The 23,334-nt window shown below is 31.9% G+C and overlaps 1 protein-coding gene across 5 annotated transcripts in view; it reads left to right on the plus strand.

Moving 5' to 3' along the window:
* The window catches only part of LOC120772629 (myc box-dependent-interacting protein 1), a 193,215-nt gene extending 172,203 nt beyond the window's left edge, over positions 1 to 21,012 (plus strand). Inside the window, exons 2-10 of one of the 5 annotated variants that reach the window (XM_040101347.1) lie at positions 9,938 to 10,073; positions 10,151 to 10,341; positions 10,404 to 10,508; positions 10,576 to 10,746; positions 11,208 to 11,304; positions 11,400 to 11,528; positions 14,833 to 15,843; positions 19,516 to 19,658; positions 20,679 to 21,012. In XM_040101347.1, the coding sequence (XP_039957281.1) occupies positions 9,938 to 10,073; positions 10,151 to 10,341; positions 10,404 to 10,508; positions 10,576 to 10,746; positions 11,208 to 11,304; positions 11,400 to 11,528; positions 14,833 to 15,843; positions 19,516 to 19,658; positions 20,679 to 20,759 (2,064 nt within the window). In that variant the 3' untranslated portion in view covers positions 20,760 to 21,012. Of the gene's footprint in view, positions 1 to 9,937; positions 10,074 to 10,150; positions 10,342 to 10,403; positions 10,509 to 10,575; positions 10,747 to 11,207; positions 11,305 to 11,399; positions 11,529 to 11,858; positions 14,306 to 14,832; positions 15,844 to 19,515; positions 19,659 to 20,678 lie in introns of those variants that run through there. The other 4 variants (XM_040101348.1, XM_040101349.1, XM_040101350.1 and 1 more) reach the window with 4 other exon arrangements.
* The last annotated feature ends 2,322 nt before the right edge of the window (positions 21,013 to 23,334 follow it).

The following is a 23,334-nucleotide window of genomic DNA, read 5'->3' on the forward strand; positions in this document are numbered from 1 at the left end:
TCGGCTGGAATTTCGGCTATAAGGCGCTGAATGTTGTCTTCAAGCCTCTCGAGAGTTGGCGATTGAATGGCGTAAACCTTTCATTTAACATATCCACAGAAAAAATAATCTAGAAGCGTTAGATAAATAGATCGATAAAAAAGAGTTTTACACCGCGACCTTTGGTCTATTGTGCGCTCTCCTAAATCACAACAAATCACTTAGCGTCAGCACATAGATGAATTCCTAGGTGCTATGGAGGCACTGAGGACGAGGCAACCTAGAGGCGTTAAATCTCATCTTCTTTGCTGTCATTTGACTGGAATATTTCTCAAAATTAACGAATCGGCAAACTTTGCACGCAATGTGTCCATGTTTAGAAGTGAAACATGAGCCTGCGAACCGCCATGTAGGACATATAGATCGTCTGCATCGATTTAATCACATTACGGGGGGAAAAGTCGGTGAACATAGTGTGAAAACGCTCGTTATTGATGGTAACAACATTTCCAGTGTAATTTTGAAAGAAATAAGGCCGACCATACCTCAATCCGCACCAAATGATCAGTTTTTGGGGATGCAATTGCGTTTCGTGAACCACACAATGATTTGACTCACTTCAATATAAATAAATTGTTTTTTTCAACGAAGTCATTAAGCTAGAAATGGGCCTCGTCTCAGAAGATGATTTTTCGATGAACGTGAGTTTGTGAATTTTTCGTAGAACGTGAATTTGCCATGAAAATGGTCAACCTTACTGATCATATGGTCAACCTTACTGGACATATTCGAAAAAATTTGTCACAAATCTGTAAACTATGTAGACACCTTGTGTTTAACTTCATCTTCCGTACTGGGGTCGCCACTGTTTACGCGGTTATTGTCGAGCTAACAACAGCGCGTCAGTCGCTAAGTCCTCTTCACCTGATCTCTCTAACAAAGTGGCGGTCTTCCTATTCCTTTGCTTCCACCCGCGGGTATGAAACTTTCAAAGCTGGAGTGCTCTCTTCCATCCGGACAACATAACCTAGCCAGCGTAATCGCTATCTCTTGATTCGCTGGACTATGTTAATGTTTTAGAATATCTCGTCCAGCTCATCGTTCCAACGAATGCGGTATTCGCTTTGCCAATGCGCAATGGACTATAAATCTTCCACAAAATCTTTCTCTCGAACACTCCTAAGGCCGACACATCAGGTGATGTCACTGTCTGTGTCCCCGCACCATATAGTACTGCGGCAATAATGAGTGACTTATAGAGTTTGGTTTTTGTTCGTCGAGAAAGGATTTTGTAGTACTTTTCAATTGCCTACTCAGTCCAGAGTAGTAGCTGTTGCCAAGAGTGGTTCTGCGTTGGATTTCAATTCTGTTTAATGCTCTTGATAAAAAATAGTTTTACGTAAGTCTTTAAATTAGAGTTTAAGACAGTCTCTTAATGTAGTCAATTAACAAAATATCTTCAAGTCCAGAATTGCTAAACGGCTCATTAAACTGGCTGTCTGTAAGGTATAATATAAATTTCTTCTGAGCATCCTTTACCAAGCATCTGCAATACTTCAAACACCTTTTTCTTTTGTTTCTTTCTTTTCTTGAAAAATTTAATTGAACTGTCGTAGGCTAATTGAGCCACAAATTGTGCTATTAAACAGTGAAGAACTGCTGCCTTACGGCTGGTCCTTTCGATACGATCGAGCAGTATTTCTATCAATATAACAATTCAAAAAAAAAACGAAAATTATACTCAAAGCTACGTTATACCTTGTTCTTTACTTAGAAATTGTGCATCTAACCTCACTTAATTATTAAACAAAATAAATATAAATTTAATACAAATTGCCTACTATTAATCCATTCCTCAAAAGCAAATATTTTCTATAAAATTCTAAAACAAAAGAAAATTACAAACTTCGAATTTCGCCAGAGAAATATTCAATATGCAAATCTTAGCAACTCATCTGCATATGTATGTATGTACTATAGCACATCTCAGCTAAAAATATGCGCGCGTGTTGTCTAAAGACCACAAAGCTTTATAAATAAAAAGCAGCAAAAAAAGAGCGATGAGATGTGAGTTTTGTGCTAAAAGGAAAATGCTTGAAAACATGTCGTCGTTTAACTAAAGACTAGCTAGTCTAAAAGAGGCCGAACGCCGGGAGCAGCCGTGAGCACAAGTGAGTGTGGCCGAGCAAAAGCAAAAGTACTAGAAAGAAGTACAAATCATGCCGACAGCCCAGCCAAGCGACTAACATGAGTTTACGCTTACAACTACCATACACACGTACCAACATCTAGATTTATGTATATATATATTTACTTTTTTTATGTGAAAATAGTATATAAAAAAATGCTGGATTTTGCGTGATAAGGCAAATTAGTTGTGGTTAATTTGTTTCTTATATTTGAAGCATTGCTTGCGTTTTTAACCGATTTTTTGTTACAAAATTATTGAATGGAATTTTTCATAAGTTTGGGATGCAGTATTTTGCATATTTTTTATATTTATAGTTTATACATACTATATAGTATATTATATATATTTTCGCTAAATTTTTATATTTTATTTATACAAACCGCTGACATTCTGAGGTCTCTTATTCACGTACTTCAAACGTTATTTTAAAATTATTGAAGTAGGAAAGATTTAGGGTTTGAAAAGATATCTCCCATTTGAAACATCAAAAACGTTATAAATACTATCGATCAACCACCGTATTCACCAGATTTGGCTCCGTGTGATTTTTTCTTCTTGCCCAAACTGAAATAGCCGCTCCGTGGAATCCGTTTTCAGTCGATCGAAGAAATAAAACCATCCCGCAAAGTGCTTATGAAAAGTGTTTCAAAAACTGGAAATATCGTTGGCATAAGTGTATTACATCTGGTGGGGACTACTTTCAAGGCGATAAAATAAATATTGATGAATAATTAAATATTTTGCGTTTTATTTACAATTTCCGGGTACTTTTTTGTCACAATGTATTTGAACAATTCCCCGCAAATACCCTAAAAAATTATTTAACGCTTTTTTTTATATATATTTTCAAATAGACTGAAATTATAGTGTGCAGGTGTCCATCATAATCGATCTTGTCTTGCCACCAACAAAAGTCCTTTCCAAAAAAAGTGATTATTTCACAAGAGTTACCATTAGAACCAAGTTTCTGCGCTACGCTACACTATTAATATCATTATTATAGTTGGACTCTAATGACGCCATTTACTAGGATAGAGAGTACTGGAAAAGAGAGTAAACAGTTCAACAACCACCAATAGCGGCTCGAGTTGTCTCGCAAATGTACGCAGCTTCGTACTACATTCTATAGCGGGTTAAACTCGTACTTATCCAGAATCGATCTCAACATAACAAATCTTTGCTTTTCATCAATGAATCCCTACATGACTCACCATCTCTTTGCATGCCCCATAAAACCAACTCACCCTAACACTTTTTCTCTATGGTTCGACCCCTCCGAAACAGAGAACTGATTTCCATGACGATTATATTGCACCTTGTTACCCAAAAGGAGTCTAGATAACTGTTACATCAACAACAATCACTGAGCTCCTAAACGCTTAATATTGAAAAAGAATTAAGTAATACAACTTTTCTGATTACAAGGAAGCCTAAAGAGTCTTTTCAGAATTGCTCGGATTCGTAATACCAGAATTTTGTTTTTTAAATACTTATTAGGTAAAACTGTAAATGTAAGTTCGCCACAAAAAACGAAAGTTTTGAAAATAAAGTTCCACAAATTTTTTCGATCTTTTGCTATATATTATTATTTTATGGTGATTTTCGAAATCACAGTTCTTAAATACAAATGTTTACTTTGAGAGCTGATTTGACAGCTATCCCTCTACGAAATTCTATAGCTGCTGCCACTGTTTCTCGCGTCAACCTACATGCTACTTCATCCACTTCATCCACTTTTTATACCCTGAACAGGGTATATTAATTTTGTCACGATGTTTGTAACACCCAGAAAGAAGCGTCGGAGACCCTATAAAGTACATATATAAATGATCAGTATGTTGAGCTGAGTCGATTTAACCATGTTCGTCTGTCTGTCTGTCCGTCCGTCCGTCCGTCTGTATATATACGAACTAGTCCCTCAGTTTTTAAGATATTCTTATCTTGACAATGTATCTTCACCAAATTTGGTATAGATTATTTTCTAAGGCAACAATGTAATCTCTGAAGAAATTGTTCAGATCGGATTACTATAGCATATAGCTTCCTTACAAACTGAACACTTAGTTATTAAAAGAAATGCACCTGTGAAGGGTATATTAGCTTCGGTGCAGCCGAAATTAACGTTTTTTCTTGTTTTGACTTAAAGAATTGAAACAATTGAAAACTTCACAGATCCAAACTGATTTTTATACAGACTTTATATATATACATACATATATACTTGTATATTGCTCGTGGTTGTCAAGAGTTTTTCAAAATTTAATATACGTTACATTGTGTTCTTACATTGCAACAAATACTAAACGAAAATTAAAAGCTGTAGCCCAGTATTGTTGTTCTTGTTTGCCAAACGACCTTGTATTGCGTAGGATTTTCTGATGCAATAAAACTCTTGGTTTTATTGAAGTAAATAGTACATAAATAAAATTTATGCATATATGCAATAAATAAAACTGGATTGGTAGACAGCGCCAGCAAATTGACGCCTAAAATTAACGCAATTCGTTGAGATCGTGGGCGGTACTTGTTACAGTTACTTGCCACATTATTTTCATCTAATAATAAATTAAAAATATATTTTTTGTTGTTGTGTATCAATTTTACAAAAAAAAAAAAATAATAAAGAGATTGTAACTTATCACTTTTTCCATAAAATAGGGAAATTTTATATATCTTCTATCGCTCTTTTTAAGTTCGCCGTTAACAAGAGACAACATGTCGTATGAGCAACCTATTTCATGTGTATAGGCATTTATGGATTTGTATGAAATACTGTATCTATATATTAATAATGGGGTTTTCAATAGGGATAATATGATTTCTAAGTGTCGATTCGGCCATTTTTGATATTTCATGGTCTGTACTTTTTTCATTGTATTCAGTAATGTTTACAATTTCATCATGGAAAGATAAACGAAAGAACAATGTATACAAATTATTGAAATTTTATTATCAAAATAATCGTTCTCTTGGTACTATTCGTGCGCTTTTGCCATTTTATGGTCGTAATAATCGTTCACTTATGCTCGCTATTCTTCGATCTGTTGAACATTTCCAGCTTACATTTCCTTTGCATAATGTTCAAGTGCCAATAAGACAAAGAACCGCTCGAAGTAAAGAAAATATTATAACTCACACCACAACCTGTCGGATTTTGAGAAACGATTTGAACTTGCATCCGTATAAAATTATTCTCACTCAACAACTGAAGCCATTGAACTACGGTAAACGACGCGAATTTGCCGATTCTGCCTTGGAACAACTTGAAAACGATAACGATTTTTTTAAGAAAATCATCTTCTTCGATGACACTCACTTTCATCTGAGTGGTGCAGTAAATAAACAGAACTTTCGATTCTGGTGTGTGGAAAAACCACAAATTATTCATGAACAACCATTACATGCACCGAAATTGACAGTTTGGTGTGGTTTTTGGTCTGGTGGAATAATGGAGACCGGTATACATCGATGATAACCAACTTTTTATAATGGAATTGAAAGAGGTTGTTCTTGGTAACATCTGATTCCAACAAGACGAGGCTACGTGCCATACAGCACTTACAATAACCGAATAATTGCGAGAAATGTTTGCAGATTCGAATATTTCAAGAAATTGTGACTTTGAATGGCCTCCAAGAAGTTGTGATTTGACATCATTAGACTACATAATGGGGTAATTTGAAGTCATTGGTCTTTGGCAATAGGCCAGACTCTCTTCAAGCTTTAGAAGTCAATATTGAACGTGCTATTCATGACATACGACTAGATTTAGTGGTCAAGGTCATCTGTGTATAGAAATAGAATGAGAAGAAGTAGCTCCTTACTTACTCACTTGCATATATTCGGTTGCTATACAGGTACCCAAAAGCTTAATATGATACCGAAACCAGTCCTTCTTTTATAAATTTTGATCAATTTAAATGGAATACCGCAGATAGGTTTGCTTATCATAGTAAGCACATTTGGTTAATAGGTAAAAAGCTGAGAGTTTGTCGCTCATTGAAACTCTCTTTCTGCTTCATGATAACATCGATTATAATCAGAATGATTATTCTTTCCTCTATGCCGGATCTTGGCAACAGAATAACTTTCTTCAGAAACTACTATCACCATTCCTAAAAGACCCATTTGAAGCTTTTTTGAAAAGAAAGAAAGGCAATTTCTCGTTATTCAAAGCCTAACAAAACGTCTCAAGTTTTATGCATTGCTCAAAAACGTATAATTCAAAACCGCTACCCTTTGTATTTCCATTTAGCCTTACACACAGTTGCATCTCCATATGTATGCTTCCTTCATATGAAGTTTGCAAAATTATGACGCGGCAATGTCAAGGTGAAGTGCACAAATGGCACTATATGTACTTATGTAGTATTTGTATTTCCGTCTGAACTCGAACTCGCACTCGCAATGAATTCACCGTCACTAAACTTCGCTTGCCGTTGTACACCTGTAGCGCGTAAGTTCATTTTGCCCACTCATTCACTTAAACTCGCTCGTCAGCTTCATATTCGCAACTCCACGCTTTGTTTGTAAGCAATTTATCAAATTTACAAAAGCGTGCACATTGAGTTGCTCAAATTACAGACATTTAAATAAAAAAAAATAGAAATGAAAACAAAACAATCGTAAATTGTTTATGGGAGCATATGTGCATACAGTGTTGGGAAAATGTTGCGAATAGTTTGTGCTAAAGTATATATGTATACTTATGTATATAAGAAAAAATAAATAATTAACATTGGTGCTTACAGCAATTTTTGATTATTATTTAATGAAATTATTTATATTAATAAGTGTGGTTATAAACACAAGCTTTAGAAAAAAATTCACATACCGACTATAATACACTTGCTTCTTCTTCAGGCGTCCGGAACCAGCTCTGCGTTTTAAAGACCTCTTCTTCGCTTATTTTTAAAGGAAAGCACTGACAGTAGATTTGCAAAATTTAATTTTTTCACTAATTTTGCGATTACTCATGTCTTGAGATCCCAAATGTTCGTTCAAAGTGCGATAAGTCGATGTTTTGGAGATGCTCAATTCCATTTCCATGAATTTCAATGATGATTTCGGCTGATTTTTGATGAGTTCACGCACTGTTTCGATGGAATTTCCAGTGATCCCGGATTTTGATCGTCATTTATGTCCTCACAACCACTTTGAAAACGCTAAAACCACTCGTGCACTCTGCTACGGGATAGGCAATCATCGCCATTAACTTGTTTCATCAATTGAAACGTTTCGGTAAAAGTTTTACCAATTTTAAAACAAAATTTAATGTTGGCTCTTTGTTCGAAGCTCATTCTCGCATCGATAACACAAACATACTGACACTTAAAAAGCAATAACTTCACTTCCAATCCATGAAATGTCATGAAATTCTCACTGGACAATCGATAAAGATAGCAGATTCAAAAAGTCCTGTTTACTTTGGAACACACCTTGTACATATATTCCGTAAGCTGGCGAATAAGACGGCCGATAACAATATTTTCGTTTCGTTGGAAGACTCATTGTTAGTTCTTCAAAAAATTAAGCAATTTTGTTTGTAATCTTCCCGAAAGAGGCTTTAACAACCAAATGATGCAGTTAGCTGAGTTCTTTAGCGCTTTAATATGTATTTAAACCTAACTGTATGATTTTCAGCGAAACTCTCTTCACTTTTTCAATGTTTACGTCAATAACGCTTGACTCTAAAAAGTTTCCAAGATTGTTAGAGACCAAATTTTGACAAATTACGTCAAAAAGAAATGAATTTATTTATTTATTTACATAGAAATTGTAAATAAAGCCTTCCCATTCCTTTGTTCATTATCTCAGGAGTTTAGGTTTTTTTTTGTAAAACGCAAGCTGAAGGAAAAAATTACATCAAAATAACGAATGAAATTTCAATTTATTTTCTCTTTTTATCACATAGCTTCGATAGCTCAACTTTGTTTCCGGCAAAGTATCAGAATAAGTCCTTACCCACGAGTGGATCTATTATTCTTTCCACGACTGTACGAACACCCATGCATAAAAATATGAAATATACGCGCCATAATAATAATAATAAAATGTAGCAGTGCAAAGTAAATAAATATCTGCTAGATATACATATATGAAAGTCATGGCCAACACTCCATTGCAGTTTAGTGCATTATTTATTTATTCTTAGTACACACTTGTCTGTATGTATATTTGTTTAATTTAAGTAAATAGAAGTATGTTATTGCATCTGCGTAAGTGTGAATAATACCAACAAACACTGCAAACGCCCTACAAATCGACAAAAATGGTGCGCAACAAAAATAAACAATATTCTTTGCGCATAAATAAATGGCGAAAATTCGATTCTTCAGCTAAATACAACAAAAATTAGATATATTGTGAAGAAAAAATCGGCGCATTAGTTTACAATTTGAAATCTTGAGAAAAATTTCCACCATAAAGTGGCTACTCATATTACCTCTGAGTTTGTAAGCAATCAAAAGCTATTGGGCATCAAATTTCATAGCGAAATTTCCGTTGTCAGCTCACTACTACGATTGTAAGTAAACTAAAGAGTTGCAATAAAAACAAAATTGTCGGTTGTGCTGAAATAAGTTCTAAGCTGCTCATTAACTCAATAGATTAGCTAGTCATAGTTAGACATTTTTATAACAAACAGAAGAAATATTCTATGTTATAATAGACGTTTCAAATAGCTCTTAATTGAGTCAATTAGTAAATTGCCGACTTTATGGGAACTGTTAATTGACTTATGATTATTAATATTAAATTATTCATTTGCCGAAACAGTTATTAAGCAATAATGTTATAAGAGTTGACCTATGGGAATAACGCATAAATGCTTCTGTTATATCAAACCGTTCAAGCAGCACTTAATTAAGTCATCTACTAAATTATCTACTTTAATGGAAAAGTCTACTTTAATGAAAAAATTGTTCTAGTAATTATTAATACTTTGGTCAAATAACGGAAAGGATTAAAAGCGAGTTTTCCAAAATTTTTTCTGAGAAAACTTTTAAATTTATTGATCCAAAAGTTTGTACACATATTATGGCATCTTTTAACTGTATTTTAAGCCTTAGTATTAGTAAATATATTTATTTGGAAAGAAACTGCAGCTGTTCTCCGAGAGCTCTTCTTAAAAAAAAAACAGTTTTGCGGTTACCACTATATCTCTGACCTGGATCCTCTGAAATTAAAAAAGCAAACAGATTCTGTTAAAGTAATGTTAATTCTAGTAATTAAACGGAGAAAAAAGCAAAACAAAATTTTTGGCGGTTTAAAAACAAAAAGATTTTTGAACAAAATTTCGGTCTAAAACGTCTTTTCAAATTTGCGTGTAACTTCGAAAATATTCACCATAAATATACATATGTACTAAAGAAAATAAAATCAAAACAATCGATTTTTTTGAAATTCTAACTGCATGCATATAAACCCTTAACATAACGAGATTTGACTTATTCTGAACAATTAATTTGCTCATTTAATATTCTCATCCCTGCCCACACACGATGCCTTAAGGAGTTTTGTAAAAACTTATTATTATTAATTACATAGTTAATTGTATGGTAAATTAAGCATAATTAATGGTTAAATTGTAATACTTAGTTAAGAGTATATTTGAGCTTATTATAAAAAGATATCTAAAACGTCACTTAATTTCTAATAATATTATATTTAGAACCAACAATTTTATTATTTATTATTTCAAAAAATATAATATAATATATTTCACATACTTATACTTATATGCTTCGTTCCTTAATTGTCTTACAGATTTTGCAAAATTTGGGCAAAGTCGACCGGACTGCCGATGATATTTTCGACGATCATTTAAATAACTTCAATCGCCAACAAACTAATGCCAACAGATTACAAAAGGAGTTCAACAACTACATCAGATGTATTCGTGGTGAGTGCTGCGGAATATAACTGCCAATATTAAATTATATTATTAAACCAATAATTACTTTCTTATATTTTATAAAGCCGCTCAAACCGCTTCCAAGTCGCTGATGGATGCCATTTCCGAAATCTATGAACCGCATTGGGTCGGCTATGATGCATTGCAGGCACAGACCGGCGCTGCCGAAAGTCTATGGCAAGACTTCGCCCATAAATTGGCAGATCAAGTATTGATTCCGTTGAATACATACACTGGACAATTTCCGGAAATGAAAGTGAGCTAAATTTAATGCAAATAAATGAAAAGTTATATACAAAAAATGTATCTATTTTATAGAAAAAAGTGGATAAACGCAATAGAAAGCTGATTGACTATGATGGCCAACGCCATTCATTCCAAAGTCTTCAGGCCAATGCTAACAAGCGCAAGGATGATGTCAAGGTAAGTTTTGTGTTGTTGTGATCAAATTTCTCGATATAATTATTTTTTTGCTTATTGAAAACTAAAGCTCACGAAAGGACGCGAGCAGCTGGAGGAAGCTCGTCGCACCTATGAAATTCTCAATACCGAGTTGCATGATGAGTTGCCCGCCTTATATGACTCAAGAATATTGTTTTTGGTCACCAACTTGCAGACGCTCTTTGCAACGGAACAAGTGTTTCACAATGAAACGGCTAAGGTGCGCTTTTTATGATAGAATAAAATTTATTAAAAAAAAAAGAAAATTAAAAAAAAAAATTATTAAAAACAAAATATAAAAAAAATATAAAAAAATTTTTTAAAATGGTATAAAAAAATAAAATAAAATAAAAATAAATTAAAAAAAAATATATGTATGTAAATATTTAATTATCTAAAAAAAAAAAAAAAAATATTAAAAAAAATTAAAAAGAGAATAAAATAAAAAACTAAATTAAAATAAAAAAAAAAAATTAATTAAAAAATATTTTTTTTTTACATTTATTGAAAAAATTTTAATTAAAAAAATATATTAATTTAAAAATTTTAATAAATATTGAAAACCGCTTAATCTTAGATATAAAATATATATTTTTTTTTACTTTTATTGAAAAAATTTTAATTAAAAAAATATATTAATTAAACAAATTTTAATAAATATTGAAAACCGCTTTATCTTAGATCTACTCCGAATTGGAGGCGATTGTGGACAAATTAGCAACGGATTCTCAACGCGGCTCGAATACGCTACGAAAGCAAACTAGTAAATTTATGGAAAGTACGTCATGTCAAAAATGAGATAATTTTGAAATTTTAAATAAAATTGCAATTTTTACCCGCTGCGCTCTTACTCTCTCTCTCTTTCACTGCCAGGCACTGCCTTTTCCGCTCCAAGCCCCACAAAGACGTCGCCATTCAAGCAAATGAACAACACAAACACCACCAATAACAGTAACTATCAAAATCAGATCACCACAAATGGCTCCAGTAATGTCAACAGTCGTAAGTACTTTAGTACACACATACATTTACACCATTTAACTACTAGCTTCGTAGGATGTGTTGTGCTGTGCTAAGTTGTTGTTTTTTTTTTTTTGTTTTTGTTCTTTTACGCTTTTAGTAGTGAAAAGCATTTAAATGCCAAAGCATATGCAAGCGTGTGTTTGTGTGAAAGTATGCGTGTGTGTGTGCATTTTAATACATTTTTTAAATATTTTTAAAAGCCAGCTCCAAAATCGTGTTGGCCATTTTAACATTTTTTTCTGTTTTCTTTTTGTAATACTTTTTGTTTATTTTCTTTTCACTTCTTTACTTTCGTTACTGTTTATTTAGCTGAATAAAAAATATAAAAAAAATTATTTTTTTTTGACAAAATTTGCATCTGCATAAATTAAATTGAAAAAAATGCTTGCTTTAATTGTAAGCTAAATACAATTCGATTAACAATGTTGCGCACAAAACTTGTTTAATAAATTCAAAATTGCAAATTACAAAGAAAAATACAAAAACAAAAATATTAATTTCAAAGTTATAAAATTTAAAAGTATTTTATGCATACAATGACATGCACTTGCATTGCCTTACAAATCACGATAAATATTGAAAATATTTAAACACAATTTCTTCTCACTTAACAATATCGAATCGAATTTAGCTTATTTTGTGACCCTATCACCCTTAAATCTTTATAATATCCCACATTTTATGAGGTTGTGTGTGCCGCGTACGTTAGCCTATTAAGTTATTTTAAGCTGATAATTAAATTATAATTAATTATTATAACTTCTTACATATAAAAAATTGTATTTGCATTAGAAGTCGTAGTTAGCATGTAGCGTTATAATTGCATACGTTTATGGCCATAAAACTATAGACTCATATAATTTTTTTTTTTTTAATTATTAATAGTTATAATTTTTGTTTGCTTTAATTTTATAGTTATCTTACATAACATAATATATAAAACAAGTATACTTTCATGTAGTGACAATATTTAATAACTAAAAGTGGTTATACTTAGTTATTTAAAAGTGGTTACTTGGTTCAAAGTTTCATGCCATGATCACATCATAACAAAAATTGCAATTTGTTTTTTTTTTTTTGCTATAAATGCACTGAAGACTACTTCTTTCGATTTATATACTACTACGTAGGTGCAACGATTCGTGTTTTAATCATAGAAAATCGCTCTATTGTTTTTCAAAATATTTTCCATTTCGCATGCTTCTGAACTAGTTCTCTTAGCACTTTTGCCACTCTGATTGAAGGACACACATATTTCCAAAACATGCGTTCTGAGCGCCTCAACCGTCTTTATTTCTTTATTGGCGTAGACACGCGGTTATAGCCGAGTTTACAAAGGTCCATAAGTTATGACTACCAACAGTGACTTGGGAGCCAAGTCGCGACTGCGACGACTGTTTGTTTGATGACAGCAGATGTTTCGTCTTGCCCACCTTCACCACCAAACCCATTTGCTTCGCTTTCTTATCCATTCTGAAGAAATGATCGGCGTACGCCATTAACTGTGCACTCTTATAGAAGACTGTACCTTCTCTATTCAGCTCTGCGGCTCGAACTATTTTCTTCAGGAGTAGATTGAAGAAGTAGCACGATAGGGAGTCGCTTTGTTTGTAACATCTCCGGCTTGGAGAGGTCTTTCCTGATCCTGACGAAGCTTTTGATATTGCTCAACGTCAGTTTACACAGCCGAATTAGTTTTGCAGGGATACCAAGCTCAGACATAGCGGCATAAAGGCAGCTTCTTTTCGGCTTATCAAAAGCTGCTTTGTAATCGACAAATACTATGTTCGGACCGACATTGAAGACATTGTTTTGGTGGAAAAACTGGTTTTCGCCCTACAGCTTGTATTTTCATCCATGTAAAATCTGTCAAACGCAAACATATTGAAAACCAGTTTTCGCTGAAACTACTTGAAAACTTGCATTCCACTCATTATAATCGGTGTCTGATCTAGTTTAGTAGTAGTAAAAGAGGTAGTGTGTGTCGATAGATTGCAACACTAGTGTTGCCAAATCCCAAAACAATTTCCTGAAAATTCTACAGCTTCAAAATCGATCTCTCCACCTAAGATGCTAAGATGCTAAATTCTTTTTCAGCAATGATTGTCAATTGATCTCCGGATTGAAATCCTGGAGCTATGTCATACATACCCGAAACAATTCGGGTATATTACGACTGAACAGATGCAAACAGATATCATCAATTACTTGTTGCTTTATCGATGGTGAAGTCGATCACTTGATACAGAACTTTTACATACCAGAATTTTCATGAACGATAAGTTCAACACATTCCTAACTATTTTTGAATTTCGTACAGTTAACAGTATCTGCTGGAATAAAAACCCGAGTCTCTTTCAGCTACGTAAACTCAAATATGGTAGAAACTTTGCTGTTGTTGCTGTTGCGGCAAAATTATGCCGAGTTGACAGTCCTTGACCGGTAAAAATCCAGGTCCATTCCGGTGACGTAGACCTGACTGTCGTTTGAGCGGATTGTTATTCTACCAAGCGTAGATCTGGTGCTCATGTCGGCTGCAGAGTTCGAACCAGCAGCATTTTTGTTATTTTTGTCAAAAATTTGTATTTATTTTCAAATGTCCAAACTTACAAACGTCACTTATATAATAATGCTATACATGAGCTGTGAGAAGTTCCAACTTGTCTAGTAGTCACAACTTTTATAGTATTAGCATTTTTTGTTTTAGTAATTAAATTCGTTATTTTGAGTTTATTTATAAATATTGGCTTTAAGAAAAATGTATGAATTAAAATTACAATTAAAAAATATACATATATACATATAGACATATGCCTATAAATAAGCAGCAGTACAAGTGTGTATGTGTGCTTTTATTACTTTTTAAGTTTTGCTTTTGATTTTGGCGTCCAAATTTTGCATGTAATCATACCTTAGTTTATTACTTTTAATTTTAATTAAATTTTATTTATCGTTAATTGATTGAAACCAAATTTTCATAAAATTTGAATTTGCATGTGATGAGTTTCTTTTTTTTTTCTTGTTTTTCCCCAATTTTCTTCATTTATCTATAACGTTTCGTTTCGTTTGGAATGCTTCTAACAACTGAATTCTGCAACCAACTTAACCACAAACAAAAAAATATAAAAAATACAAAATACCTAACCTCATAAACATACTGTGGAACAAAATGTAATATACAATTGGCTGATAAAAATCGCAAATCGAAATTCGCCAACGCACATACGAAACAACAAACATTAAACACATAAACGAACAAAACAAAATACCAAAAAACAAACAGCATCATCCACATCCACAAGCTCCTCACATCAAACATCCAGGCTTGACTCAGTTTCTCCAACACCAGAATCGACACCGGAAAATTTGAAAGCCGCCGACAATGCCGCAGCAGCCGCCAACATCTCAAGCCCCAGCACCGGCCCAGCATCGACGCCGGGCAGTAGCCCCCTAATCGGCACCATAACGCCACCTCCATATCAGAGTGCCGCAACTGATCTGCTTGCAAATGCTACGCGTGCAGCGACGCTCAATAACAGCAACAGCAATGGCGGCGTTGAACAGCGCCCACTTGCCACGCCGGATAGTCCCAATGCGAATACAACGCTCCCCCCGGCTGCGGCTGGTCTTAACGACAGCGCTGCTGCTGCGGAAGCCAAGTCCAACGCTGCGGTTGAAGTGCAGGTCAACAACAAGGAAAACGATGTCTCGAATGCGCCAGCAACAACAACAGCGCCAAACGCAACGAACCCAGATGAAAGCAGCAGCAGCAACACAGCAAGGAAATCATTGAAGCTCACACCGGAACAGCTAAATGGCAATGCTAATGGCAACATCAGTGAAAATGCCGCGGCGCCGCAGTCAACCAACGCCGACGCCAATGTCAATGTTAATGCGAACGCCAGCACAGCTGCCGCAACGGCAGCGCCACAGGCAGCAGCAACGCCGACGCCAACAGCGACCGATGTGAACAACGGCAATGCGACGGATGAGACGAATAAGAAATCAGGAGGTAAAGTCATACAAAAGTCACCAAAAAGACACAAAGCACAGTTATTGAACCCATTGAATTTGATACGTAAATCACGCGCTGCCGAGTCCAATAAAAGCGAAAGTGTTGTTGTTGTTGAAAAGCGTGCCGCTACCAATGACCTTAATATTATTGATAATGTAGCTACAACAGACAAAAATGTTGATGAGCCAAATCTCAATATTGAAAAAAGTCAAAAGGTAGCCGCGCCGGTTAGTAAAAATCCTTTCGAAGATGATGAACAAATCTACGAGATACCAACCGGTGAGTACACACCTCGTCGGCACAGCGCCAATGAAACGAGTACCTACATGCTATGTAGATCGTTTACGATCGTATGCTTCATCACTTCTCTTCTTCTTCTACTTCTTACACATGCGCCTTCTTATAAAAAAACATATATATATATATTTATATATATATATATACCTATTTATGTATGTTTGTATGTAGCAAGAGCTGTACAGGATTCGACGCACGCATAGTTGTTGTCTTGTGCGTGTGTTTGTAATGTTGTAACCAAGCGTTTGAAGGCCTTTACAAGTTCACCTTTGAGAGCGGTTTTAAATCTAACAAGTTTTAGGCGACTCGCTTACGCTTGGGGTTTACAGTTAACTTGGTACGAGTACGTTGCTGCGAATGCAACAATTTAACCACGTGTTTGTAACCATGGTGAAGGATATGTGCTTTAAAATATTTTTTACAGTGTTTTAAATTTTATATGACTTGCGAAAAGGACGAACCGTCATAAATTGAAAAAGAGAGAGATTGAGATTTCATAACCTAAAAAATAGTGGAATGTTTGAAAAATTGTTTTATCATTGCTTTAATTTTTGTTGTTGTGCGTAAAACTAACTTGCCAATAGCAATCCAAATATTATATGTATAAGGCTCGAAATGTAGGGTAAAAGATATGTTAGAAGCAAAAAAAAATTATACCAAAAATTAAACACAAATAATAATATTTATAAAATACTTTTTTGTTTTAAAAAATTAAAAAAAAGAAATAATATTAATATTAAAGAATAATTATTACCAAAAATTTAAAAAAAAAATGAATATCATAGATTAAAAAATTATATTTATTAAATTAAATACTTTTTATAATTTTTTTCTTCAAAAAAGTTTTAAAACTTTTTTAAATTTGTGTTTTAAAAATTATAGTTCTTTTCTTAAAAAAATTTTAACAATTTTTTACCTTAAAAAGAAATGTCTCATTAAAAAAAATAATTAATATAAAAAAATAATAATATAAAAAAAAGAAAAATAAATAAATAAATAAATATTTATTAAATACTTTTTTGTTTAAAAACATGTGAATATTTTTTTTTAAATGCTTCAAATAATTGTTTTCCTTAAAAGGAAATGCCTAATTACTATATATAAAAAAAAATAATAATATCAAAAAAAAATTAAATAAAATAACATATGTATGTATATTAAATACTTTTTTTAAAAATTTAAATACTTTTTCTTAAAAAAATTCAAATAATTTTTTTTTTAAAAGGAAATGTCTAATTATTTTGAAAAAATAAAAAATTAATATAAAAAAAATTATTTCAAAAATTAAAAAACGTAAATAAATCCGATTTATTAAAAGCTTCTTTGTTTAAAAAAAATTAAATACTTTTTTTCTTAAAAATCATTTTTTTCTACAGTAAAATTTGAATTTTTTTTCTGAATTTGTTTTTTTTTTTAATATAATTCTTTTCTTAAAAGAAATTCAAGTATTTTTTTTCTTTAAAAGTAAATGTCTTAGTGTTTTTTAAATTAATTTAAAAAATAATAATATTATAATATCAAAAATATAAAACAAAATAAATATTTATTAAATACTTTTTTTTATTAAGAATTTAAATACTTTTTTCGTTAAAACTCATTTTTTTTCAAAAAATTTTAAATACTTCTTTCTGATTTCTTTTTTTGAAAAATATAATTCTTTTCTTAAACGAATTACATGAATTTTTTTCCCTGAAAGGAAGTATCTAATTATTTTGAAAAAATTAAAAAAAATAATATCAAAAATTAAAAAATAAAAAAAATAAATATTTAATAAAGAATTTAGATACTTATTTTCAAACACATAATTTTTTCTTAAAAAAATGTAAATGTTCTTCTAAATTTGTTTTCTTTTCGAAAATTATAAATATTTTTTAAAAAAGATCAAATATTTGTTTTTCCAAAAATGTAATGTCTGCATTTTTTTAAATATTTTTGGTAAGATAAGGTGAAAACGTTAAAAGATAAAAAAAAAAACAATTTTTTAAGTATTCTACAATTTTCCCCTAAAAAATGTATAGCAATACTTTTAAAAAATGCGTTTTCTTTGTTAATTGGATAATAGGAAAGGTCTCAAGTTTCGAAAATTGTTATAATATAGGTATAACGCAAGGTTCCGTTATTTATGTTATATGGGTTTAAAGCAACACGAACGCAATCGGGTGATCAAGAGACCAAGTACATATGTATGTACATATGTATACATAATACGAGTATACTATATACGATTCTTGGTAATCACGCATTTAGCAAAATCCGATGTGCAAATGCAATGTTTTCTTCAATCAATGTCAAGAACAGAAATATTGAGCCAAACATAAAGACCATACTAGATTTTAAACAAAAGTTTTTCAAAAAAAAAAAACAATAAACATTTTTAACTTTCATTTTAAAAGAACAATTTAAACCCTTTCTAAAGTGAGCTTTTTAAATCTACCGAATGCTCATACACAATTATAGTTAGATTCCATAGCCACAATTCGCAAATATTTGTTTTTCAAAGTTTATGTTGTAAACAGGAGGGTACGACTTTTTTCAACATTTTCGTCAAAAATTCGCAACAAAAATCTTAAAAAGAACACCCCAAACACTCTAAACACATCATCTTGCTCTGTAATCGTTAACATTTTTTATTTCACATATTTCAAAAATTTCTTTAAACAAAACCAAAACAAGAAGCACTTTCTTCAACTACACAATAACACTTTTTATGACATAACTCTTTTTTTCAATTTATTTTTGTTTGCATTTTTCACCACTTTAACACGAAGCGCCTACAACTAAGAAGCAGGCACGTTTGTTACGCAAGTCGTTTACTGTTGTTGTTGTTGTTTTGCAACAAATTAACAAAACTAAACTGTGTTTTACGTAATTTTTTTTTTTTTTGAAAAAAATTACATTTTGAAGTTGTGATGTTCTCTTTGAAAGTTTCTATTAACCCCAGCCGAGCTCTAACCCATGATGTCGCGTTTACAAGCAGCGCGTATTGTTGTTTTGAAAAACTTTTTTTGGGCTAAACTTGTGTAGCTGTTGCAATGTTTAACAAAACCAAAGAATTTAATAAAAACGAAATAATATTGTTTTCTTCTAATAACGGCATACTTTGTTAATGATTAACACGAACGCAACGCTGTGAGTCTAATTCCAATTCGCGTTCACACTTACTCTTCTCTAACCCACACTTCTGTGCTAAATGTGCGCTTCCACAACGAAAGTGTATGCAAAGTGATTTCGAGTTTGACAAAAAATTTTTTAGATAAAAAAAGTTTTGAGATAAAAAAAAATATCTAAAATAAAAAAAAAATTTATCTAAAAAAATTTTTTTGTAGATAAAAAAAGTTTTGAGATAAAAATAAAATTTTTTGAGATCAAAAAAAAAATGTTTGAAATAAATAAAATTTTTGAGATAAAAAAATAAAAAAAAAAAAATTTCAGATCAAAATAAAAAAATTCTCAAAACTTGCTATAAATGTTTTTTGGCTATTTTTAATTCATTTGAAAATCAATGAAAAATCAAAAATATTTAATATAGCTTTATCGAAGCAATAAATATAACCTTTGCATACACGAGTAGTACGAAAATTTGCGAGTGCTAACCGCAATTAATAGTTTCCAAAAGTTTTTTAAAATTTACTTTGCTCTTTTTGTATTTCACAGATGCCACCACATCGGATTTGCCAGCGGGTGTGCTTTACCGTGTCAAGGCCACCTATGGCTATGTGAAGGAGGATGTCGATGAGCTCAGCTTTGAGGTTGGCGATATAATACGCGTTATTGAATACGACGATCCAGAGGATCAGGTAAATATGATTGAGCAGCACTTGTGACTAATTGCTGTTTTACTTGTTGGCGGTGGAAATTCTTTTTAAAATAGTTGCGTGAGAAGAGTGCCTTATCTTTTATGAAGCCTCATTGATTTGTACTAGCATCAACTTGAAGCATCTTCTTCTTTATTGGCGTAGACACCACGGTTATAGCCGATGTTTACAGTGGTCATCATTAAAAGGGGGGGTCTCTCAACCGACGCTGTTTCTCTTCCCAGCGCACAACCCTGGGGAGGTAACTGATAACTGAGGAATAACACGTGTGATGTTTTACTCCAAGGTCGGAATCGAAGCGGAATTGTCCGCATAGAGTTTAGACTTAACATATTCTCACAGGAAGAAGTCTAACGGTTGCGATGTGTGGCAAGTGGTGCCGCCTTGTTGAACTTCAATATCGCCGAGATCATGAGCATCAATTTCAGTGATCAAATAGTCGGTTATCATGGCGCGATAACGGTCGCCATTAACGGTTATGTTCTCACCGGCATCATTTTTGAAGAAATGAACTTCTTCAGGTTGCTCTTCGCCACAAATGCGGCAATTTTGCTTCTTTACATACCCTTTGAGCCAGAAATGGGCGCATTGCTGAATAAAATTTGGCTCGAAAATGTTAAAACCATGTCTCTGTACGTCTGACTATCTGTATAAGTTCCTTCAGTTTTCTTCAAATCGGACTACTATAGCATATAGCTGTCATACAAACTGACCGATCAAAATCAAGATGAAGATCCTTTTATACTCTTTTTGTAATAAGAAATACACCTGTGAAGGGTATTATGCTTCGTTGCAACCCATGTTAAAGTTTTTATTTTTCTGTTTTAATTTCAGCAATTTTGTGTTTTTTTATTCTGGTAATTTGATTAATTTTCTTTAACATAACCTCACAATTAAACTGCTCCCGAATCAGCCCACCCCTTTATGTGCTCGATCTTTCGTATTCGCCACAAATGTTCTATGACTTTATTAAGCGTTAAGTTTTTTATTACAAATTTGCAGGAGGAAGGCTGGCTGATGGGACAAAAGGAGGGCACAAACGAGAAGGGTCTGTTCCCGGCCAACTTTACACGACCCATCTAGGCAGGCGTACAGGCGGAGAGCAAGCGAACAAGCAAGCAAGCAAGCAACAGAACAGCAGCAGGCCAGTGCAACGAACAAAAGCAGAAAGCAGAAACAATAAATAAAGCAGAAGCAGAAGCCACCACACACAAGAAAATATTTAAGAAAACAAAAAGTTAAAAGTTTAAGCAAAAGTAGTGAATGACAGTTAAAGCAATCCGAAGTATGTTTACGACAATGGCAAATGGCAAATTAAATTGGCTGCAACGAATGGGTTTTTATTGTTAATTTTGTTTTTATAAATATGTATTTATAAATTAATTTTTTTTCTGTAGAAAAATCTATTTTACTCTCTTATCCTGAAACACACACAAATCGAAAAGGCAACTGTTAAAATTTGTTTAGAAAAATATGTATATACATACATATACATCCATATGTGCATTATTGTATATTTTATTTAATATATATTTTTATTGTATGTATTTGGTATAACGTTTCGAACACAATTGCTGTGAACTTTTTATTTTTTGTTGGTAAATATTTTTGTTTTAACAAATGAAATGTAAATTAAAGCAATTTTAGTAAACAAAATTTAATATTATATTGAATTTTAGCACATAATTTTTTTTTTTTAATTTTTAAGCAAGCAGTAACATTTTTTTTTTACAAAAACAAAATAAAGTGCCAATTTTGGTATTTATGTGGCGCTACACATACGTGTAAACATGCTATGTACGTACATAAATATCTAAATTTACGGAATACACATAATCTTTAAAGTCGTTGAAATTTGTAAACGTCTGCGTTTTGCTTTGGCGGTGTGTTTCTTTTTATTTTAATTTTCTTCTCCACAGCGCTTCCTTATATTATAATTATTGAATGCGAATAGCGTGCTTTACCGTTATTTCAATTCGATATGCAATTTATTTATTCGTTTATGAACATATCCGTTTTCGTTTATCAACAAAAACTCAACAGAAGTCAAAGTTGAGTAAAATTTTATTGTTATTGTTAATTTTTTAATATATATACAAACATATATACATACATACTTATATGTATATACAGATAATAAATAATTAAGTTTCAATTGAGCATATTATAATTAAATAACAGCTGGCCAAAAGCGCTGAATAATATTTATTAACATGATATTTATTTTTATGAATGTAATGTGATTGGAATTTAATTTAGTAAAAAAACACAATAAACACTTTGATAAATAATCGTTAGCTGCAATAAAAAAATTTTAACAATTTATTTAAGAGATTTTCGAAAATCAGTTTTGAAAATTTTTCAAAACACTTTCATAAATAATCGATGGCTGCAATAAGAAAATATTTAACAACTGATTTAAGAGATTTTCGAAAATCAGTTTTGAAATTTTTAAAAATTTTCAATTTTGTTAGGAAAAAAACAGTTAAAAGCGTAATTAATTTCATTGATAAGAAACATTGAATAATGCAATTAATTTCCTTAAAGAGAACATTAGTTCTGGAAAAAAGTTATTAATTTCCTTAAAGTCAACAGTAAATGTTGAAAAATGGTGAACTAGTTGGTATACCAACGAGTTTGAGGCATATAAATCGAAACATATTCAAAAAATAAAAAATAAATTAAATCGTGCATATGAAAATAATTAAATTAATACATACACACATATATACAATCTTATAAATTTAACTATTTTGTAGTAACGATGAAAATAAAACAAAAACAAAAAGTTCACGCGGCCACAAACCTGTTTTCAGGCATTTTTTCGCTATTCAAAATATTTAGGAAAATCGACATACAAGTTCGACGCAAATATACACTTTACACATTTGCCCCCCCTCGGTAGTCAGAATTCTTGCGCAAACCCTACAAAAGTACTTTAAAAAGTGCTATGTATGTTTGTGCATAAATATTATTGAAATATGTATGAAAAAAATAACTGTCTACTGACTTTAGTGGTTAAGTGTATAAAATTAAAAAAAAAAAATTAAAAAATATTAAAATTTAATAGCATACCAAAATAATAATAATAATTTTGATATACTTACATAAATTATGATAACAACAAATACAAGTATAAATGTCATGAGACGTAACAACAATTTTTTGACATAAGCATAATACAGTTATAAAAACCAAAAACAAAAAAATATGTATAAATAATTAAATTAAATAAAGCCAGTGCCAACATATAGCCGATTAGTGCGTCTTTGCAACAAAACACACAATTCAAAAATCAAAAGTCATTTGCTGAGCCAAAAGATTTATACTTACATACACATATATGCATACAAATTGTATTTGAATCGGTGAAAAATAAATAAGTTAAACTAAACTTCTTTAAAATTTGTTATTCTTGCGCAATTGTTTATGGTGAGTTGTTAATTTTCTCACGTTATTTTTAGTAACAATTTACACACATATTATACACAAACATATAAATAATTGTTTAAAACATATCCTTACAATTTAGTTGTAATAACAGTGCATCCATCCTATATACAACAATGCCAAAAGTTGAAAGCACACACATACCCATACATTATTTGCAAGCTCTGTGGCATTGTATTTCGCTGGTAGTGTGAATCAAACCTTCTTC

The sequence above is a fragment of the Bactrocera tryoni genome, chromosome 3 (assembly GCF_016617805.1).
Source record: "Bactrocera tryoni isolate S06 chromosome 3, CSIRO_BtryS06_freeze2, whole genome shotgun sequence".
NCBI lineage: Eukaryota > Metazoa > Arthropoda > Insecta > Diptera > Tephritidae > Bactrocera > Bactrocera tryoni.